The 19858-nt window shown below is 35.3% G+C and overlaps 1 protein-coding gene across 5 annotated transcripts in view; it reads left to right on the forward strand.

Annotated features, from left to right (window-relative positions):
• Positions 1-19858, forward strand: part of Trappc8 (trafficking protein particle complex subunit 8) — a 106102-nt gene that overhangs the window by 76282 nt on the left and 9962 nt on the right. For all 5 annotated transcript variants that reach the window (XM_063231797.1, XM_063231795.1, XM_063231798.1 and 2 more), the window contains 7 exons: positions 4214-4656; positions 7198-7345; positions 8732-8828; positions 10078-10146; positions 10234-10292; positions 12655-12828; positions 15988-16089. In XM_063231797.1, coding sequence (XP_063087867.1) covers positions 4214-4656; positions 7198-7345; positions 8732-8828; positions 10078-10146; positions 10234-10292; positions 12655-12828; positions 15988-16089 — 1092 coding nt within the window. The remainder of the gene's footprint in view (positions 1-4213; positions 4657-7197; positions 7346-8731; positions 8829-10077; positions 10147-10233; positions 10293-12654; positions 12829-15987; positions 16090-19858) is intronic.

The following is a 19858-nucleotide window of genomic DNA, read 5'->3' on the forward strand; positions in this document are numbered from 1 at the left end:
GAAAAAGAAAAAGAGAAAAAGGGTACAAGTTATATAGAATTTCAGAAAAAACAGGAAATCACTAGTTAATAGATTACATATTGTTATCTTAGAAATAGTTGTTCAAATTACAAAATTAAAGCATATAAAGTGGACATTCAAACAGTGAGACTGCTAACAGTTCTGTTCCATGTTCCAACAAAACTCAGTAATACGGTTATCCATCTTATACACTTAAATATACATACAGTTATATCCTTTAGAGCACTTTCTTTTCCTCTCTTTTGTACAATGACAATTACACATTTTGGGTTTTATTACTCCCATAGTTCTTACTACTTTTTTTTTCAAGAGAGTAAAACCAAATGTGACATAACAGAACAGAGTCAGTCAAATCAAAAGGACGGACATAATAATGTAAAAACAATATACTCGGTGATCAACAATGGTTACTATAATGCCTCTTGCTATCTTAAAAAGAATTGCCTATATCATCAGTTATAATAAAGTTGAACAAAACAGTAAAGAACAAAACCAATAAAACCAAACAATGGAGACATTACAGGACTTCAAAAGAAGGTAATAGTCAACCAGAATGGACGTCATAATGAATCTTATTGTCTTCACAGTTGTTGCCTATACTTTCAAACTTGGTACTATCAAGCAAAAGAGAATAGAGGAAAATCAGTCAAAACAAGATGGTGAGAGCAATACAGAGTTTCAAATCAAGTTAATAGGAAATCAGAGTGGTTTACTATAATATATCCTACTATTTTTTATTTTTCCCTTAATTAAAAAGATAAAAATAAAAAAGTAAATATTAAAAAAGGAGATTGAGATAAAAGAGGGCATAACAACAAAACAACACAGGTCAAAACATAACCATTTAAGCAAAATAGTGTTTCTCCACAAGAAATCCCGACATAAAAGTAGTTACTATAGTGTCTCTTTCCTTGAAATGTTTGAGTAAAACTCGTAGCATCAAACATATCAAGACAATGTAAAATCATTCAAAAGAATGACAATATTACAGGGTATTTAGAATCAACTAACAGAAAATGAACAGTGGTTTCTGTATAATCTCCTTGTCTATAAAAGTTTTTGTTTATTTTATCACATAGAATAAAATCCAGTAAGATACAACATGTTAAGACCGATGGAGACAGAAGAACAAAAGCTTGATGGGACTTCAAAACAAAATGATATTAAATCAGCACTAGCTATTATGATGTCTTGTTTTCTCCAAAATAGCTGTTCCTACCATCCAATCTTCTCTGCCTCATTTCTGTTGAGCTCTTTTTCTGTCGTTAGTTATCAGTTTGTCTTCTTCATTTAGCTTTCTGCTCCATTCATTGTGGCCTCTCTGTCACTGTTTCTGGAATCTTGGTATTTTTCTTTTTTAGAATATCCTGCAGTATTCTCTGTAGAGTTGAATTGGTGGTTGCAAATTCCCCTAGTTCCTCTTTATCCTGGAAGCACCTTGTTTTTCCATCAATTTCTAGGGACAGTTGTGCAGGATATATCAATCTTGGCTGGAGGTTGTTATCTTTCAAAGCTTGAATTATTTCCCCCCACGCTCTTCGTGATTTGATGGTTTGTGCTGAGAAGTCTGCTGTAATTCTGATGGGTGTTCCCTTGTAAGTGATCTGTTTCTTGTCTCTTGACGGCTTTTAATATTCTGTTCTTATATTGGATTTCTGGTATTTTGATTATTATATGCCTGGGTGTAGCTCTGTTTGGGTTGTAGGTGGTTGGGGTCCTGTATGCCTCGTACATCTGAGTATCTTTACCTTTTGCTAAATTAGGGAAATTCTCCTAGATTATTTCTGTGAATAGCTTTTGTAGTTCATTTGTTTCTGTGTCTTACTTCTTTTATGTTCTTAATTCTTAGGTTGTAGATCCTTTTATCATCTTCTAGCCTTTGTATTATTGCTGTTTGTTTCCTTGTTATTTTTAAGAAGTTTTTCATTTCATGCTCCCACATTACAAATCTGTCCTCTAGTTCAGATAATCTATCCTTAGTTTCTTTCAAGCTGTTTTGACAGCTTTCAACACAGTTTTTAGTTTCATGTTAATCTCTTTGAACCTGCTTCATGTATTCTATGTTTTCTCTATTTTCTCCATCAAACAATTCTCCCCTTTTTTTCTGTTCTTCCATTCCACCTTGTTTTTTCTTGGGTGGTGCTTAGCATTTCTCTAACTTTTCTACTTATGTCTTGCTTTACTTCATTAAATACTTCACTTTTGAACTTGTCTACGAGGCTCCGGAGATAGCGCTTTATATCTGTTGGTGCCGTGTCTGAAATTGCATGTTTTCTGTCCTTATTCTCCTTTGCCTTTACCTTTCCTCCATTAGTGTTCTCAGGATTGGGGACTGAGGACCCTTTCTTGTTGCTCCCTCTTTCCATACTTTTTGTTCCTTCCATACAAGCCCAGTTTTTTTCTTTTTTGGTTACAGTTTATTTCAATCCGCTGGCTAGGTGTTCCTGCCCACTGCAGAGTACTAGGGAGACACAGACCAGGGCAGTGTATGTTGGGTCCCCCCCTCCAGGTCAGTCAACCTACTGAAGGCTTCACTGCTAAGGTGCACCGCCAGGCACTGGGACCTGGTTTGGCCTAGCCTACTGGGTCGTAGTCTGTGTTGTCACCCAGGCCAAGCGCTCCCCACCAATCCCTCTTGAGAGGGGAATATACGACTAAAGTCACTGAAGTGTTCTGTTCTGCCTAGTTTGCCTGGTCCCAGAATGTCCTCTGTTGGAGCCTCCTAGTCTATGGAAGGGTCCCCATTCCTCTCACTCAGCGCAGGTCGATGCAGGGCTCCTCGCCAGTCCCGCTCTCAACTCCGTTTGCCGATTCCCACTCTCAGAGCATTCATGCGTCTCTCTCCCTGCTGTGCCAATTCAGACGCAGCCAGGGCAGCAAGAAATTAAAATCATGGTTTCCAGAGATGGGGAAAGGTTTTATCTGTTGTGGTTATAGCACCAGGATTGTATTTCCAGTTGGTTTCTCTCAGCTTAGTTCATTCCTGGGTCGGCAGGGTATATCTCTCTTAGCTTACTATCCATTCTTCATTATTAAAATTATTAAATAATTTAAATGTAGTGCTTCTCAGATAACAGTGTTGTGGATAGAGACTTTTAGATTGTTTAATCCTCATCCCTAATTATCTTAGAAATTTTTCTACATATAAAACAATGAAAGTGGAAATATATGATGGTTTTGAGTTTCAATGTTTGAACTCAACAGTCTTTAAATTCACTTTGTTTATATATTACTTGTTCTGTATTTACTTTTGCTTCTTTCATAGTTACAGTTTTAAAAAACAATCGTTGCTCCACATGCAGTTCTTCTCCAAGAGGATATTTTGGAGCAGAGGACTACTTATTCTATATAACAACTGTTGTTTGGTTGATTAAACAGTTATTCACATAAAGTGAATACCAAAATCAGTACATCCATACTCTAATTTTATCTTATTTTTAATATTAGTTTAAACATACAGATAATACATTTGTCTACCTTTGTATTTATTTTTATTTTTTTGAGGGCATGGGTTTAGGACCAGAGACCTTTTTTATGAGTGTTACAGAGATGAATTTTCCAATATATTTCATTTTCTTTTCATGCATTAAACTCCATTTGTAAGCTTGCACCTTAACCTCTTCTTTTAGTTTCTTCAGAGTAAGAATTTAAAGACAATATTTAAGGTGTGTAAATGCAATTATAGTTTTAGTTTTTAGTCTACAGGAAAAAGGCCTCCCAGTAGTTAGGGGAGGTTTTAACCCTCATGTTAGGTAGCTAAAACCATGCGGTTGTTTGGAGCTGTTTGGACTTCATATGGGACCACAGATCTCTACTCTTCTTAAGACCCATAGTGTGTCTTTTCATTTTTAGTAATGTGCATAGTTGAGCTACTAATTATTTAATTCACATAGTGGTGTTAAATTAATTGTGACTTTTCTTGGTTATAACCTATTGAGTTGTGGAAGTTTTAACATGCTGATCCGCTTGCTATTAGTATTTTACCTTTAATCCAAAACTCATAATTGAATAGCAGAGTAACATTGATCTTTTTGCTCATATTTTCTGTAATAGTTAATTGCTATATACTTACATCAAAGAAGTAATGAAATACTTTAAAAGTCTTTATTAAAGAAATACATTAAAGTGTTACTCATTAGTGGTTCAGAATTTTTAACAGACAATATAATAATATTTTTTCCCTCCAATGCAGGTGTTCTTTATACATTTTCCTACAGAGCTCCTCTGTGGAGAAATCCGAAAAGCCTATGTAGAATTTGCTAATGTCAGCAAATGTCCTCTTACTGGATTGAAGGTTGTTTCTAAACGTCCTGAGTTCTTTACTTTTGGTGGTAATACTGCTGTTCTAACACCACTGAGCCCCTCCGCCTCTGAAAACTGTAGTGCTTACAAGACTGTTGTGACAGACTCTACCTCTGTGTGTACAGCGCTCACATCATCAGCTTCTTCTGTAGACTTTGGCATTGGCATAGGAAGTCAGCCGGAGGTGATTCCTGTTCCCCTTCCTGACACCGTTCTTTTGCCTGGAGCTTCAGTTCAGCTACCAATGTGGTTACGTGGACCAGATGAAGAAGGTGTCCATGAAATTAACTTTTTATTTTACTATGAAAGTGTTAAAAAGCAGCCTAAAATAAGGTGAGTATTATGAAACTTAAACTGTTTAGTATACATACACATATTTAAATAAGCATTTTGTTATATGTAAACATGTTTATCAACTAATTGCCTGACTCAAATTATGTACAGTGTTCATGTCTAAACTTTTCCCAAATATGCACTAATGTTGGAAGTAGCCAAAGTGAAAAAAATTTATCTACACTAAACTTAGTTGATTCCATCTGTAAACTTCATGATTCTTTGAAAGTACTGTAGTAAAAATTGTTATATAATTTATTAATAAAACAGACTGCCATTTGTATATGAACTATTACATTTCATTTTTTCAAGAGCAGAATATATTTTTTGAGAGAAGGAAAGCTTCTATCTGAGAGGGAGAGACAGAAGAGTACACAAGTGAATCGCCAAAACTGTCTTTCCTAGGGACTTTTATAGAGTAAAACCATGAGGTGAGATGGGTCCAAGATGGGGAAAAATGGGAACTTGAAAGGCAGATGGGCATGAGGTGGGACAGACTCATGGTCAACCAATAAGATCAATGAACAGTTATATTTTAAAAAGGAAATCATTTTATTCTCTTCCTAGCTACCTCTACCCACTCCATGTATGAACAGTATCTTCAGAGCAGATGATTAATGTTACTAATGGGTGGACACAGAAGTCAGACCTAACTGACTTCAGACTAACTAACAGAATATTTTATTTGTGATAGTGCCATTGTTGTTTTTACAGAATTAGCTAGAATCATACCACATTTATTGAACGGAATATCTAAGTATCTTGTAAAAGTTACTGTGAGAGCAAAGATGGGATAGTATTTTTAAGTATGGATACATTTTAGGTGCTCAGTAAAAGTTAATTCTCTGTAAGATAAGAGGAAGTACAGCAGCCAGGCTCGTCAATGAAGGCTTTGTGTGGAGTGTATTGTTGGTGAAATAAACTTTCAAGGACAGTAAAGATTTCAAGATTTGGAAATCAAGGCAGTTGAATTTAGATACTTTTTTTTTTTTTTTTGTCTTTTTGAGACAGGGTCTTACTATGCCGTTTAGGCTGGTGTTGAGCTCACTTTGTAGCCCAGGCTGGTCTTCAACTGGCAATGATTCTCCTGCCTCAGCCTCCCAAGTGCTGGGAGTACAGGTGTGCATCACCATGCCCGGCTAATATAAAGGTTTTGTTTGTTTGTTTGTTTTGTTTTGTTTTGTTTTTCTCTTCCCTCCCCCCAGGCATCAGAGATCAAACTCGTGTCCTCGTGATTGCCATGCTGGCACTTATGCCACTGAGCTGTATATCTGGCTATCTGTATTTACTTTGTTCAAGAGAAATTCTAAAGGTCTTGTAAAACTTACCGCAAGGACAAAAAAAGAGCAATATTTTAAGTATGGCTGCATTCTAGGTCGTTACTAACTGCTGTTCTCCTTAAGATGATGGAAGGAGTGGCTAAAGTCCTCTTAGTACTTTAGTAGTAGTCAAGAAAAGGTTTTTAGAAAACTTATGGAGTGCATTCATGGTGAAATGAGCTTACAAAGAAGGGTAAAATGGAAACAAAGCTTTGTAAATAAGTAGGGGAAGAGGGGTTGAAGGAAGGAATGAGAAGAAGGGAACCAAGATGTATCATGTATAGGTGCAAATTTCTTAGGATGAATGTGAACATTATGTGTGTCTCCATTGCACCAATAAACTTGATGAAAAAAAAGGAAGGATTTTAGGATTTGAATGTCAAATGGGTAGGATTTGAGCCTCCCAGGTTACCTTTATACATGAATAAAGATTTGTAAGTTTAGAGTATGTGAACTGAGTGGTTAGCTCAGCAGAGTGTAAACTTCGTGTGAAATAATTAAGACTAAGCCTTTGAAATGTAAAGCTGAATGGTGAAGATCTTTAAATGCCAAGTTGAAGTTTGGATTGTTAAGGGAATTAATTCATTAAGTTTGGAATTACTTGAGTCTCAATCACTTTCTCTTCACTGGAGCACAGTACCTGGCACCCACAGCTTAAAGGAGCAGAGATTTATTTTGGCTTGTGTTTCAGAGGTTTCAGCTCAGCTACAGGCTTACACACAGAAACAGCATAACAGAAGGGTCTTAGCAGAGGAAAGCTGCTCACCTCATTCCAGGATGCAGATCGAGGAGAGTGATAAACCCTTCCAGACCACTGTCTCAGTCACCCATCTGCTACTAGACTCTGCCTCCCAATAGGAAGTCAGTCACACTGCCCCGTATCCAGTCACTGTTCCAAACACATAACTAGTGACGCTTTGGGGCCGTAACACACTGTCAAGGGTGTTCCTGTGTGGAGATTATTTCCATGTATTCCACAGATGAGTTTGGTGAGCTCATCTGTGGGGTGAGCTCATCTTTGGGTAAGGCCTAGTGTCAAGGACAGTAATAATTCCTTCCAAATTGAGAAGAAAGAATTGAACCAAAGTTAGGCTCACTGCATAATTTTTATTATGTTCTTCATTTCCCTAGCATATAAATGTTCCTGAAAGTCTTTATTTGGAATTACAGAATTATAATATAGGGAGAGGCTCTGAAAATCACATTTTTTTCACCTTTTCAGACATAGAATATTAAGACACACTGCAGTTATTTGTACTAGCCGGTCTTTGAATGTAAAAGCCACTGTCTGCAGAAGTAATTCCCTCGAAGATGAGGAAGGGAAAGGAGACAATATGCTAGTCTTTGTGGATGTGGAAAATACCAATACTGTAAGTTGGACTAAAATTAAATTATAGTTCTTAATTATATTTAAAATGTTTGCATTATTTTTAGTAATAGGGTTTTTTTAATTCACAAGATAGCATAAACTATGAAGTTAGGAATATATAAAAGTGTGAAAACATTTTTATAACTTAATCCATCAGTCTTCAAATAAAAGATCTGTTAATATTAATACACATGTTTATATGATGCGTGTAGCTTCAGGTGCCAGTAATGCAGTCTAGAAGAGGTCTCATAAACAGTCTTACCATTAAAAGTCGTCTACTGATACAATTAAATTTGTAAAGTTTCACATTCAGTGTTAACCGAGTTACTCTTTACTTACACATTACACATTTGTATAAGACATTTCTAAATTTTTTTTTTCTTTTTCTTTTTCTTTAACCACCGATAGCAGGGATCGAACTCACGACTGTACGCTTGCAAGGCAGGCGCTTATGCCGCTGAGCTAAATCCCCAGCTCCAGACATTTCTAAAATTTTTACCATTTCTGTTTATATATTATGAATATCTGAATGAACGTTCTCAAAGAAGGGAATAAGATCTCCTAATTGTTGGACCTTCACTTCGGATTGATTTAGTTCAGATATTTACTTGAGATGTTGCATTTATTCTGTAATATTCTGTGCTTTTAGCCTCAAAAATATGTAAGGTCGTAGGTTTTTTTTGTTTATTTGTTTGTTTGTTTGTCTTTTTGTTATTTGTTTTTTGAGACAAGGTCTCATTGTGCAGTTCAGGCTGGTTTTGTAGCCCAAGGACTAGCTTTGTAGCCCAAGCTGGTTTCTGACTCACAGTGATCCTTCTGCCTTAGGCTCCCAAATGCTGGATGATAGGTGTGTGCCACTGTGCTTGGCAGTAAGGTTACTTTTTAAAGGATGTTTAGGGCTACAGTACTGATGCTTTGGTGATCTTCATAAAATTATGTGCTTATTACGTAAGAAAATTTTAACAATTTCAAATAGTAACAATTATGCAATTTAAATATGTGTATTGACTATATATTGAGTTGGTTTCTTGTGTTTCTGACATTTTGCCTAAATAAGATATTTTAGAAAAGGTCAGAAGAAATAGAAGAAAGTGTCATCATTTAAAAAATAAGTGGCACGTAAGTTTTGATCCAGCAAATATTACCAGTAATCTGTTATGATAGACTCTAATAACTGAATAACTTGATTTTTTAATGTTTACTACTTAACCTGGTTTTCTTATCTGTTAAGAGGGGTTTAAATAGCTTTTTGCAATGTGCATTTCTCAAAATAGAAATTTCGTGTGATGTTAATTGATAATGACTTTGATAGCATCTGAATTTTGTTTTCATTGGAATATTTAATTTAGTGCTTCAGCATCCTTAGTGGTTCTTCTCTTTTTGATAGAGTGAAGCAGGTGTTAAGGAGTTCCATATAGTGCAAGTATCAAGTAGTAGCAAGCACTGGAAGTTGCAGAAATCTGTAAATCTCTCTGAAAACAAAGGTTTGTGCTTTTTCCCTTTTTCATAATAAATTCTGACATCTTCCTTGCTTGATTTCTCAGAACACCAGCATATCAAGTATATTGGTGCCTTCTTTAAATTTAACTGGTTTTTTTCCTTCAGTTTTTTGAGTGAGGATCTTGCTTTGTAATTCAGGCTACCCTTGAACTCACTGTGTAACCCAGGTTAGCCTCAAACTTGGATTAATCCTCCTGCTTCAGCCTCTTGAGTGCTGAGATTATGATGTACACCACCATATCTATCTCAGACTTAACTTTTTAAGCATTAAATTGTGCTTTCCTTAGTTACATGACAGTAAATCAAAGTACTATACCTCTTTTAATTTAATCTTTTCTGTCTTATTATTCCTTCCCTGAATTTTCTTTTTATTTGCAAAATATGTACCTGAGAATTACTGTCAAAAATTAAAATGTTATAAATATGTAGACCAAAATATGGAAGTTCTTGTCTGCTGTTCTGGCTGTTTTTGAATATTTTTATTCCTATTCTTATTCAAAAAAACAATGTACGTACTTGTCATATACATGTGGTATACTGAAAAATTGTTTTCAGAATCATTGTCAGTGTATTATCCTGCCAGAATTATTAGCATGCCTGGTGGTTGTAAAATTGATGGGAAGCTGGCAAAATGATAACTTGCTTCTGGAAAAGAATTGTACAGTATATTTCAAAAGAGGTAAAAATGCTTAAACTTTTAATCTCACAATTAATCTGTATATTTGGATTTATACAAAGGAATTCAAAGTATGGGAAAATCCTTATATTCATGGACGTTTATTGCATGGTTATGTTTAATGACTTTGTACTATTTGTAAGCTATATACTTACATTAGCATTCTAAAAGTGTTGACAATGGTGGGGAAAACACACCATTACATAATACGTATGTTTAATTGGTATGTTATACGTATCAAACTACATTGAGGATATAAAAAAATGATAGAAAATGAGTTCATGAGCTCTTTGACCCCCACCTTCTGATTTTTCAACCTTTCTGGAATGCTAAGCAGACAAACACTCAGGCACATATGCATATATATTTTGAGAAAGTTAAATTTTGTCTTTATGAGGTTAGTGAAAACTCATTGAAATGAAAGACAAGATATTTTTCATGAAACGTTATTTATAATTATGAATCTTTTCCAGTTTACCTAAAAAAGTTTGAGTAATGACCTAGGTTTTACTACGTCATAAAGTGAGAAACATCTTCGATGTTTTCCCTTTTCCTAGATGCCAAACTTGCCAGTAGGGAAAAAGGAAAGTTTTGCTTCAAGGTGATAAGATGTAATGAAAGAGAAGGTAAATTCATTTTACTTTTTTACCTGTAAGTGTTCATTTTATGTTTTTATGGCAGTGATATAACTAGTTTGTTTTCTTGTCCTTTAGGTGCCACACAGTCTTCAGAAAAGTATACCTTTGCAGATATCATCTTTGGAAATGAACAGGTATACAGATAACTGCAGTAGTATTTGATTTTAAAATTATAGTTCTGGAACATCTGGTATTTTGGTAAAACTGTTGCTTCCAAGTCCCTAAACTCTGGGGGATACACATCTTACCTTTGCTGAATCCTGTAACTTGCCTTCCGTCCCCAAAACAAATTGAACATGTTATATGGAGTGTACTATTTTATTTATGATTCACTTTCTTTTGAAAATATCTCTTGAAATAAGTGTAGTTCTTGCATTTTTTTAAAAGTTAGATTAAACCGGATGTAGTGGTAAAATTTGTAATACTAGCTATTTAAAGGCTGAGGTAGGAAGATTGCAAATTTGAGGCCAGAGTGGGCATTTGAGAGAGGCGTCATCTCAGAGAAGAGAAGAGGGAGAGGGAAGAGGGGATGCAGAGTACACTACTGTTTTAGGAAAAGTAGTCACAGTGAAATAGTAGATGGTCAGTCCCTGGATTTTGGCATACCATCTGGTACTGGGATCCATATAATAACCTAAATATGTAAAGTTCTGTGGTGATTTTAAAAATATTACTTGACAGTGATATTATCTTAAATTATACATGTCATCTACAACAATGGTTTTCAGACTTTAAAACTAATATGCACTGGGGATTGTATATATATTACTATATATATTATATAATATATGTAACTTCACATTATAATTAAATATGATTAGAGTGGAACTTGAAGTTTTAAATTATTAAAGCCCATAGATGATGGTGAGTTTGTTTACAAACGTAGTTTTAAGAATCAAGGGCGTAGAGGACTTTATAAATAGAGTACAGGCTTTGCTTCCACGACTCTCAAACTGTGGTTTAGTATGTGTTGAGCAGAGTTTGGGGTTATGCATTTTTAATGAGTCCTGCAGATAATCTGAAGAGATTATCTGGGGACCTGCAGTAGTATATAGGAGTGCACTGTTAGTGGGATGATTTCTTCTTTGGGCTCTTCTTTTTTATAATTGCAGACGTCTTTGCTATCTTGTATTCTCTTACCCTGTGCTTTCATGTGACTTATGGTTTGTAACAATCTTTGACCATCTGAAGATTGAGCTATTTAGAAGTTCCTCAAAGCCACAAAAGCCCAGTAATTCCAGAACATGGACTTTTGAAGATACTATGCTCTGGATGGTTGAATTTAGCTTTCTGGTCTTCAGTTGTTTAGTTCATTTCTTTTTAAAATGTTGGAATTCCTAGAATTATCAGTAAGACTCTTAAGTTACTTTAGGATTGTAACGTTTATTGTATTTGCTGGTAAGTAATTTTGTATAAAAGGATTGAAAAGGGTAGAAGGAAAGATGTTTTCTCCTTTGATGATTTTGGTTGAAAAAATAAAATTTCTCAAGAATTGCAGATTAATGAGAACATTTTGGGACATGTTTTACTAGTTGAAGTTTACTCATAAAGGAGCAAATATATATATTTATTAATATTTAATATGTATTTAAAGTCTTTAAGGTTAACATCCATGTGAGATCTATCTATGTATCTATCTATCTATGAATGATAGGCTATATATAATTATAGGCCAAAAACTATAGTGAGTATAGAGTTTTAGCTGCCAAGAAAGTATTACAATCAGTAAGGAAAATTCTATAGGTCTGAGTCCATTTAAACTACTTATGCTCTCTCTTTTCAAGTGGAAAAGCCAAGTTAATGCCAATAACTATTTCCATTCTTATTTACTGGCTTTTGCCTAGAGCTCCAAGTATTTGAATAGTAAACATTTTTGTTATTTTAGTAGTAAAATAGTTATTTTCAATATTTTGTTTTTATTAATCTTTCCCAAGTATTGGGAAGTTCATCGAAGCATAGATTGTTTTGAGGTGACAGCTTTTAAGATTCTGGGTAAGGGACTGGGGTTACAGTTCAGTGACATAGCACCTGCCTGGCAGTTGCAACGTCCTGAGTTTGATTCCTGGTAGGCCCCCCCACCCAAAAAAAAAAAAAAAAAAAATGAAAGATTCTGGATAATAGCCGGGTGCTCATGCCCATACTCCTAGCAATTTGGGAGGCTGAGGCAGGAGGATTGGTGTGGGTTTGAGGCCAGCCTGAGCTACAAGTGAGTTCAAGGTCAGCCTGAACTGTACAGTGAGACCTTGTTTGAAAAGAGGCAAAAACAAACGAAAAAGATTCTAGGTAATTTTACCAAATCTCTGAGGCGTTCAGAAATGGCCTTCCTGTGTTTGACCACACTGACTAAAAATTATTGAGTAGACTTTTTGGGAGATACTCACGAGTTTAAGAATTATACATTTTGGTAGGGTATATTTAAATGAATGATGCAAAGGTTTTTGACAGGACATACTGAGTTAAAAACACTTACTTAGACAAATGATTTTCTTTTAACAGATAATAAGTTCAGCAAGTCCTTGTGCAGATTTCTTTTATCGAAGCTTATCCTCTGAATTGAAAAAACCACAAACTCAGTTGTCCATGCATACAGAAAAACATTCAGTGGAAGATGCTGTAAGCTTGATTCAAAAGTGCAATAAAGTGGATTTGAATATTGTGATATTGTGGAAGGTATGTACTGTTGAATTATCCTAGCGGGCCTGATTTAGAGATGCTTCGTTCTTAAGCTCAGAAACAAATACATAAACATTTAAGTCTGAATGTTGAAATTGTTTTATGACTTGTTTTTACTATCTCCATAGTGACTTTTTTGCCCCAAAATAGAATTTATTAAAATTAGATGACTTCCTTGTGTTACTTTTACTGCTGTTACTGAGAATATTGTAGACGTGATAAGCTTTATCTTTATGAAAGGAGATATTATTAGACTTTATTCTGAACATTTCTTCTCTATAAGTAAGGAAATCACTGTGAACCTCTAGATAGTCATTATGTAGGGCCCAGCAGCCACTATTTTGTTAATATTCATATGACATTCATTTCATTTTTTTCATTTTTACTTTGCTTTATTATTATTTGCTGGCTGTTTTGTTTTTGTTCCATTTTGTTTATTGTGCTGAGGATTGAACCCAGGAGCATGATAAGCACTTGCTCTATCACTAAGCGGTATGTTTAGCTCTGTAGGGATTTTGTTTTGTTTTTTATGTATTGGGCATTGAACCCAGATCTTTGCACTTGGTAGGCACTGTAGTTTTTAGTGACTTAGTTCAACTGTCCATGCCTCATATGTAATTGGTAGGGGATTAAAGACTTTCCTAGATGAGTACTCTCCACTGCCTCCTGAAGTCTGGGGGAATGAGCTCAGAGCCTTGCATGTCCTGGGCAAGCACTCTACTGTTAAACTTTATGCTTTTCTCAACTTTTTGTTTAATGTGGCCCCATGTTATGTCACTCAATCAAATAAGTGATAATTCCTTAATATTATCTAATTGATGGTTTATGTTCAGTTTTCCCAGGTTATTTAAAAAAATCATTTTACCTTTTTTGGAAAAATCATACCTAGTCAAGCCCATATGTGTTAGCTCAGAATGAATGCTGAGGCAGTGGTCTTCTCTAAATTGAACTGAATTATAATACAGAGGAGCTTTTTTTTTTTTAAAAAAAAAGTATGTAATTTTGTACCTTTTTTTTTTTTTTACATGTATTAACTATTTCTGAAAAGTCATTCTGTGTGAAATTCAGGTTATCCAAGAATATTCACCCCCAGTTCTATGACAAGAGTTGTAATTTTGTGTTGTCTGATACTGTAGACATGGCCATAGTAGGTCATCAGTATATACGGAGTCCACCAAAAATATATATATACATCAGGAAAAGAAAAACTTGCATGAGTATATTAATACTAAATGTATTGAGATATAATAAGATTAGTACAAGTTACTATTAGCCTCTATAATTGCGAGAGGTGCTCAAAGTGCTGGCTATGAGCTTTCAGACATTTATTAGTGTGGTGAACTGCTGAAGTGTGTATACATTTTTGGGGTGGGGTATATTTAAAAATTGATTCATGTGTTTCTGTTAAACTGTTTTTAATGTAAAATTTTTTATTTTTTTGCTGAGAGTGTAGCTCACTAGTAAATGCTTGCATAGTATGTGCAAAACCCTGGGTTTGATCCTCAGCTGTACAAGTAAAATTTAAAAACAAAAGTAAGTAAAGTATTTTTTAAACCAAGCCGGCTTTGCATGAGTTTCAAGTAAAATATTGTTCAAATAAATTTGTTAAAGGATGATAGAAAGTATTTTATGTTAAATCAATTACATATGATTAGCTTGAAGTGAGATGTTCTTAGAATTTAGAATCAATATAGGCTTAACAATATTGTCCCTTAATGTAAACCAACATTCATTAAATAAAAGACCCTTGACATTTGTGGTTGTCATGCCACAGGCTTATGTCTACAGTATTTTGAGACAAAATTTTGAATAATACAAGTTCTATTTTTACTCATGAAGTCCATAGTAACTTAACATTACTGATTATATGGGAAAACTACAAGTATGATACTCCTCAGCTGTAAAATTTACGTTTACATTAAAAAACTGGATACAAAGTTTGATAGTGGCTTGTACTAGAAATACATCAGTGCTCAGCTGAGAAAGTTGCTGAAGCCTCAAGTGAAGCCTCTGGATAATAGTGAAAGCTCTAGATGCTACAGAAATGACTCACTGAATTAAGATTCGAGAAATCATTTAAGTGTGAAGTACGATGTACCGGGACAATAGAATTCCTGAATAAAATATAATTTGAGAGAAAACTAAGAACCAGAACAAAATGGTTTATGAAAAAAAAATGCAGGAAAAGGAGAACACTATAACTCTTAACCAGTCTTAGCCAAGAATAAAGGTTTGTTCTAGCAAACAAAGCCTTTGCTGAGGGACAAAGCTCATGCTAGCATTAGTCATGGTGAGGGCAGTGTGGCTTGATCTGTGGGCCTCCTGGAAAAGATGGTTGTATTGTCTCATCACTCATCTGCTAGCTGTTATCCCTTCTTGGTTAAAGGTTGCTGTATCAGGTGTTTCTGTGATGTTTTTGGGTTCTGCACATACGCATGCTTCGCAGGTGTGGGCTATTCTAAGCCTTAATCCAGCACTACTCAAAGTATGATCCCTGGATGGCAAACTGTTAACTAGTGGTAGAAGAGTTTAAAGTAAGCAAGCATTTAGAAACATTTGTAGCATTTCGAAGGAGGAATTTTATATCTATTGAGTCGTAGTAAGAAGTAAGTTGGGTTCATCAAAATAATGCTTGACAACTACTAATATGACTATTAAGAGATAGATTAAATGGCTATAATAAATCAACCATTTTCAGATACTCTCTACAATAGAAACCATTCAAAAGAGAGAAGATTATAAATTGGACCAGGTATTTTAACATAATTGAAATCAACTCTTTGTTTGGTAGAAAACAGCCTTTTAAAAAGTATAAATGTTTGTAATTAAGGTTTCGAAGGAGATGACATTTAAACTTTGGGGATTTGAGATAATTTGTACTTATTTTTCTCTGCTGTGTGATAATCCCTAGGGTATGAACCTTTGTGTATATATTGGCCGTCCAATAAAAAAAAAGCCTGTCTTAATGACATAAATTCTTTTGGTGTTTCTTAAGAGCTCTAAAGAAAATTGGGAATAAACATAGAGATGCTGCTATAGCTAACATTGTTGATAGCTGATAGTTATTAGCCATAATATCTCTTCATCAAATGTTGAATTGGTTATTTTTGAAGTTACTACCAAGATGGAAAAATTTCTTTGCTTTGTATATTTTAGGCATATGTTGTGGAAGACAGTAAACAGCTTATTTTGGAAGGTCAGCATCATGTTATTCTTCACACTATAGGAAAAGAAGCCTTTTCATATCCTCAGAAACAGGTAATAACATAGTTCTTAAGCTATTTTCTTGTTAATTTGTAGGGATTGTTTGTGTAGTAGATTTTTGTGTTTTTAAAAGGTTCTGGTTCGTTCAGGCTGTTGTATTGGGATTTGATCAGGAACAGTGGCACAAGACTAATTAAAACTAAAATGAATGTAAATTGTTCAGCAACTTTATAAAAGCGTTTTTGTTTTTGTTTTGGTTTTTTGAGACAGGGTTTCACCACATAGTTCAGGCTGACCTTAAGCTAGCCGAGGCTGATCTCAAACTCAGTGATCCTCCTTAGTTTCCCAAGTGCTGGGATTATAGGTAGTGTGCACCAGCATACCTACCTACCTTAAGAATATTAATATACATTATGACCTTGGGGTTTCCTAAGATAAATATTGAATGTGGAATTCATAACTACTACTAAGAATTGATGTACTTGAGAGAAAAGAACCATATTTCCTATATCTTCTCATTCATTGTTACAGGATCACACTATTTCAGAACTCTAAGGAGCTTAAAGTAAAATGTAAAGTGTAGCCTCTGGAATTGTACATTAATAAAGCATAAATATGCTGTTTTGTTTTCCCTAAAATACTATTTAATCTTGTTTAAAAATTTTCAGAGTATTATGAAAAAATTTAAGTCACACAAGGTTAAATAAAACACAACAGAAAAGAATGGAATCAAGAGTTGTGATGCTATGGCAAAAGCAGAAACACCAAAATGACACCCAGGATTTGGAGGCAGATTTAATGTTGATGGCACTGATAGGAATCATTCTCAAAATACCAGGCCCTCTGAGCCAAACCTGATGGCACACACCCTCCCAGCACTCGGGAGGCTACGGCTGGAGGATCGCAGCAAGTTTGAGGCCTACTTAGCTACAAAATGAGCACGTGGCCAACATGAGCTGTGCAGTGAGACCCTATCCAGAGAGGGAGGTTTTTACGTAGTTGAAAGGGGAAGTACAGAGGCAGGGTACTTGATTGTCCTTGATTGGTTCTTTTTTTTTTTTTTTTTTGTCTTTTTCATTTTTATCGGTACCAGGGATCGAACTCTCGACTGCCTGCTTGCAAGGCAGGCGCTTATGCCGCTGAGCTAAATCCCCAGCTCCTTTTGATTAGTTCGTACACTATCCATCACAGTGACTGGCCTTTTCTGAGAGGCGAAAGTAACAGGAACTGTAAAAATGATTACTCATTTGTTTTGTTTTGTTTTGTAGACAGGGTCTTACTATACAGCCTGGGTAGTCCTCCTGCCTTCGACTCCTAAATGCTGGAATTACAGGCATATGATACCATGCCTAGCTTAGAGCCTCACTACTGTTACTACTGCTATTACTACTTAAACAACGACTTTTTCTTCTTCTTCTTTTTTTTTTTTTGTTATTGGTCTTTTTTGAGACAGAGTCTTGATATGCAGTTCACGCTGGCCTTGAGCTCACATTGTAACCCAAGCTGGTCTTGAACTCACAGTGATCCTCCCACCTCAGACTCCCAAGTGCTGGGACTACAGGCGTGTGCCATCGTGCCTACTGAGCACCTTACTTCTAAAGGAGAGGAAAAAAATAATTCCCAAACAGAGAGACAGTAAATGTGAACAACACGAGGATGCTTCTGGCATAATACAGCCTATTTTTATAAATGGAAGGAGTATACTCTAAAGTAATGATGACAAATGTAAATATGTAAACCAGTAATAGTTCATTTATTATCAAGTTTTATGCACTGTGACTGGCTATAGGTTTTTTAATCCAGCATCACTATACACATGCCAAATATACTGTGCTAGGACACTTTGATAGCCACAATACTAGGAAATAGGAGTTTTTCAGTTCTGTTTTGTAGCCATCATTGTATTGAGTGGAGCATGGTTATATGGTTAATGTCTGATTCCTGGAATTTGTATGTGTCTTATTTATACTCACCAGATTCAACTCTGATTTCCAATTGTTCTGTGTTTTACATTTAGTACATTAAAAGCATATTTCCTTAAAAACCTATAAAAGGGAAATCTTAAGGTATTTTCACTTTTTTCTTTTACTTTTTGGGTATGGATTTTTAAAAAATATATAAAATGAACATATGTTGCCCTGTAGAACTTTTTTTTAAAAGCAATTCATTCAGATTTTTAAAAAAAACCTACTTAGTGAATCTGAGTAGAAATATGCAAGGTCTCAGGAGAATATTCTCAGTCCTCTCTACAAATTGAATTTAGCCTGAGAGAAAGAAGAAAACTGTCCAGCAGACAGAGAGTTGGTCATTGGTAAGATCATTTAAGAGTCTTGCATGGTAGTGCATGCCTGTAATCCCAGCACTTCAGAGTTACAGTAGAGGAGGATCACTGTGAGTTGGATGTCAGCCTAGGTACTAGTGAGTTTGAGGCCAGTTTGAACCAAAAGAAAACAGAAGTCATTGAATAAATGAAGACATTGCAGATCTCCATGCTGACGTTTCCTTGGTAAGCGGGCTCTGGTAATGTTTGGTGCACCATCAGTTAACCTCCATTGTAGAGGGAATCCACCTGACACCAGGGGACATTATCCTGACATTCAGACTTTATGCATTTATCTGGATGGCACCGCATTACAGGTATTTAGCTTCTCTCTGTAAATCAGCTCCAAAAAAGTGATGAGATTAACTATTTGAGTCTGTTAAAGATGAGTAACAAGGGGCTGGGGATTTAGCTCAGCGGCATAAGCACCTGCCTTGTAAGCAGGCAGTCATGATTCCGATCCCCGGTACCGATAAAAATGAAAAAGACACACACACACACACACACACACACACACACACACAAAACAAAAAAACAAACAAACAAAAAAAACAAAGATGAGTGACAGAGCTTGGAAAAGGGTACAACTGCCAAGGTAAATAGATTAACTCGAGGTTTCCTAAAAGGCAAGCAGCAAACTCCACTTCAGATAGACATGCATTAATACCACTAGCTTACCGAGTGGTAGGCTTATGTTTGAGTAATTGGCCATTCTAAATTGTTCAAAGTCTGCAATATATTATTATATAGAAATAGCCTTTTAAAAAAATTATGTTCAGCTACAGAAAAATCTTTGATTAGAAAATAAAGTAATCCATGTAAGTAGATAACGATAGGTACGATAGTTGGAAAAGTAGGAGGCAGACTGGATTTGGCCCATTGGCTGTAATGGTTAACCAGTGTCTAGGTATAGATCAGAGCGAAGAAGGCTAGCAGGGAATTAAAAATCAAAAACCTCCTAAATGATGATGGAAAATAAAAAATAATACCGAAATAGGATATCTCTGTTTTTTTTTAGAGAATAATATAATACGGTGTACAAACTATATTGACTTTTTCTGTGTTAACCTTAAGCTAATACAGTTGAAACACTGTAATTATAAAATGTAGCAATATGTTTTCTTTTTCTTTTGGTGGAGTGGGGGAGACCACTGGCAATTGAATTCAGGACCTTGTGCTTACCAGGCAGGTCCTCGTACCTTTCCCTTCCCTTCCCTTTCCCTTTCCTTTCCTTTCATTCATTTTTACATTGGGTCTTGCTATGTAGTACAGCAAGCCTTGAACTCAGTTTGTAGCCCAGGCTGGCCACAAATTTATGAGAGTCCTGCCTTAGCCACCTGAGTGCTGAGATACAGGCATGTGCCACTATGCCTGGCTTGTATTTTCAAAATAAAATTTTAAGACATTTTTGGGTCTTCAACTATTGAAAAAGATGCTGTATAATTGAAATCTGCAGCCAGGCAGTTTTTCTTGGGAGTCTCATCAACTTTTGAGATTGTTACT

The sequence above is a fragment of the Cavia porcellus genome, unplaced genomic scaffold, assembly GCF_034190915.1.
Source record: "Cavia porcellus strain 051 isolate PalLab524CR breed Dunkin Hartley unplaced genomic scaffold, mCavPor4.1 scaffold_20, whole genome shotgun sequence".
Taxonomy (NCBI): Eukaryota; Metazoa; Chordata; class Mammalia; order Rodentia; family Caviidae; genus Cavia; species Cavia porcellus.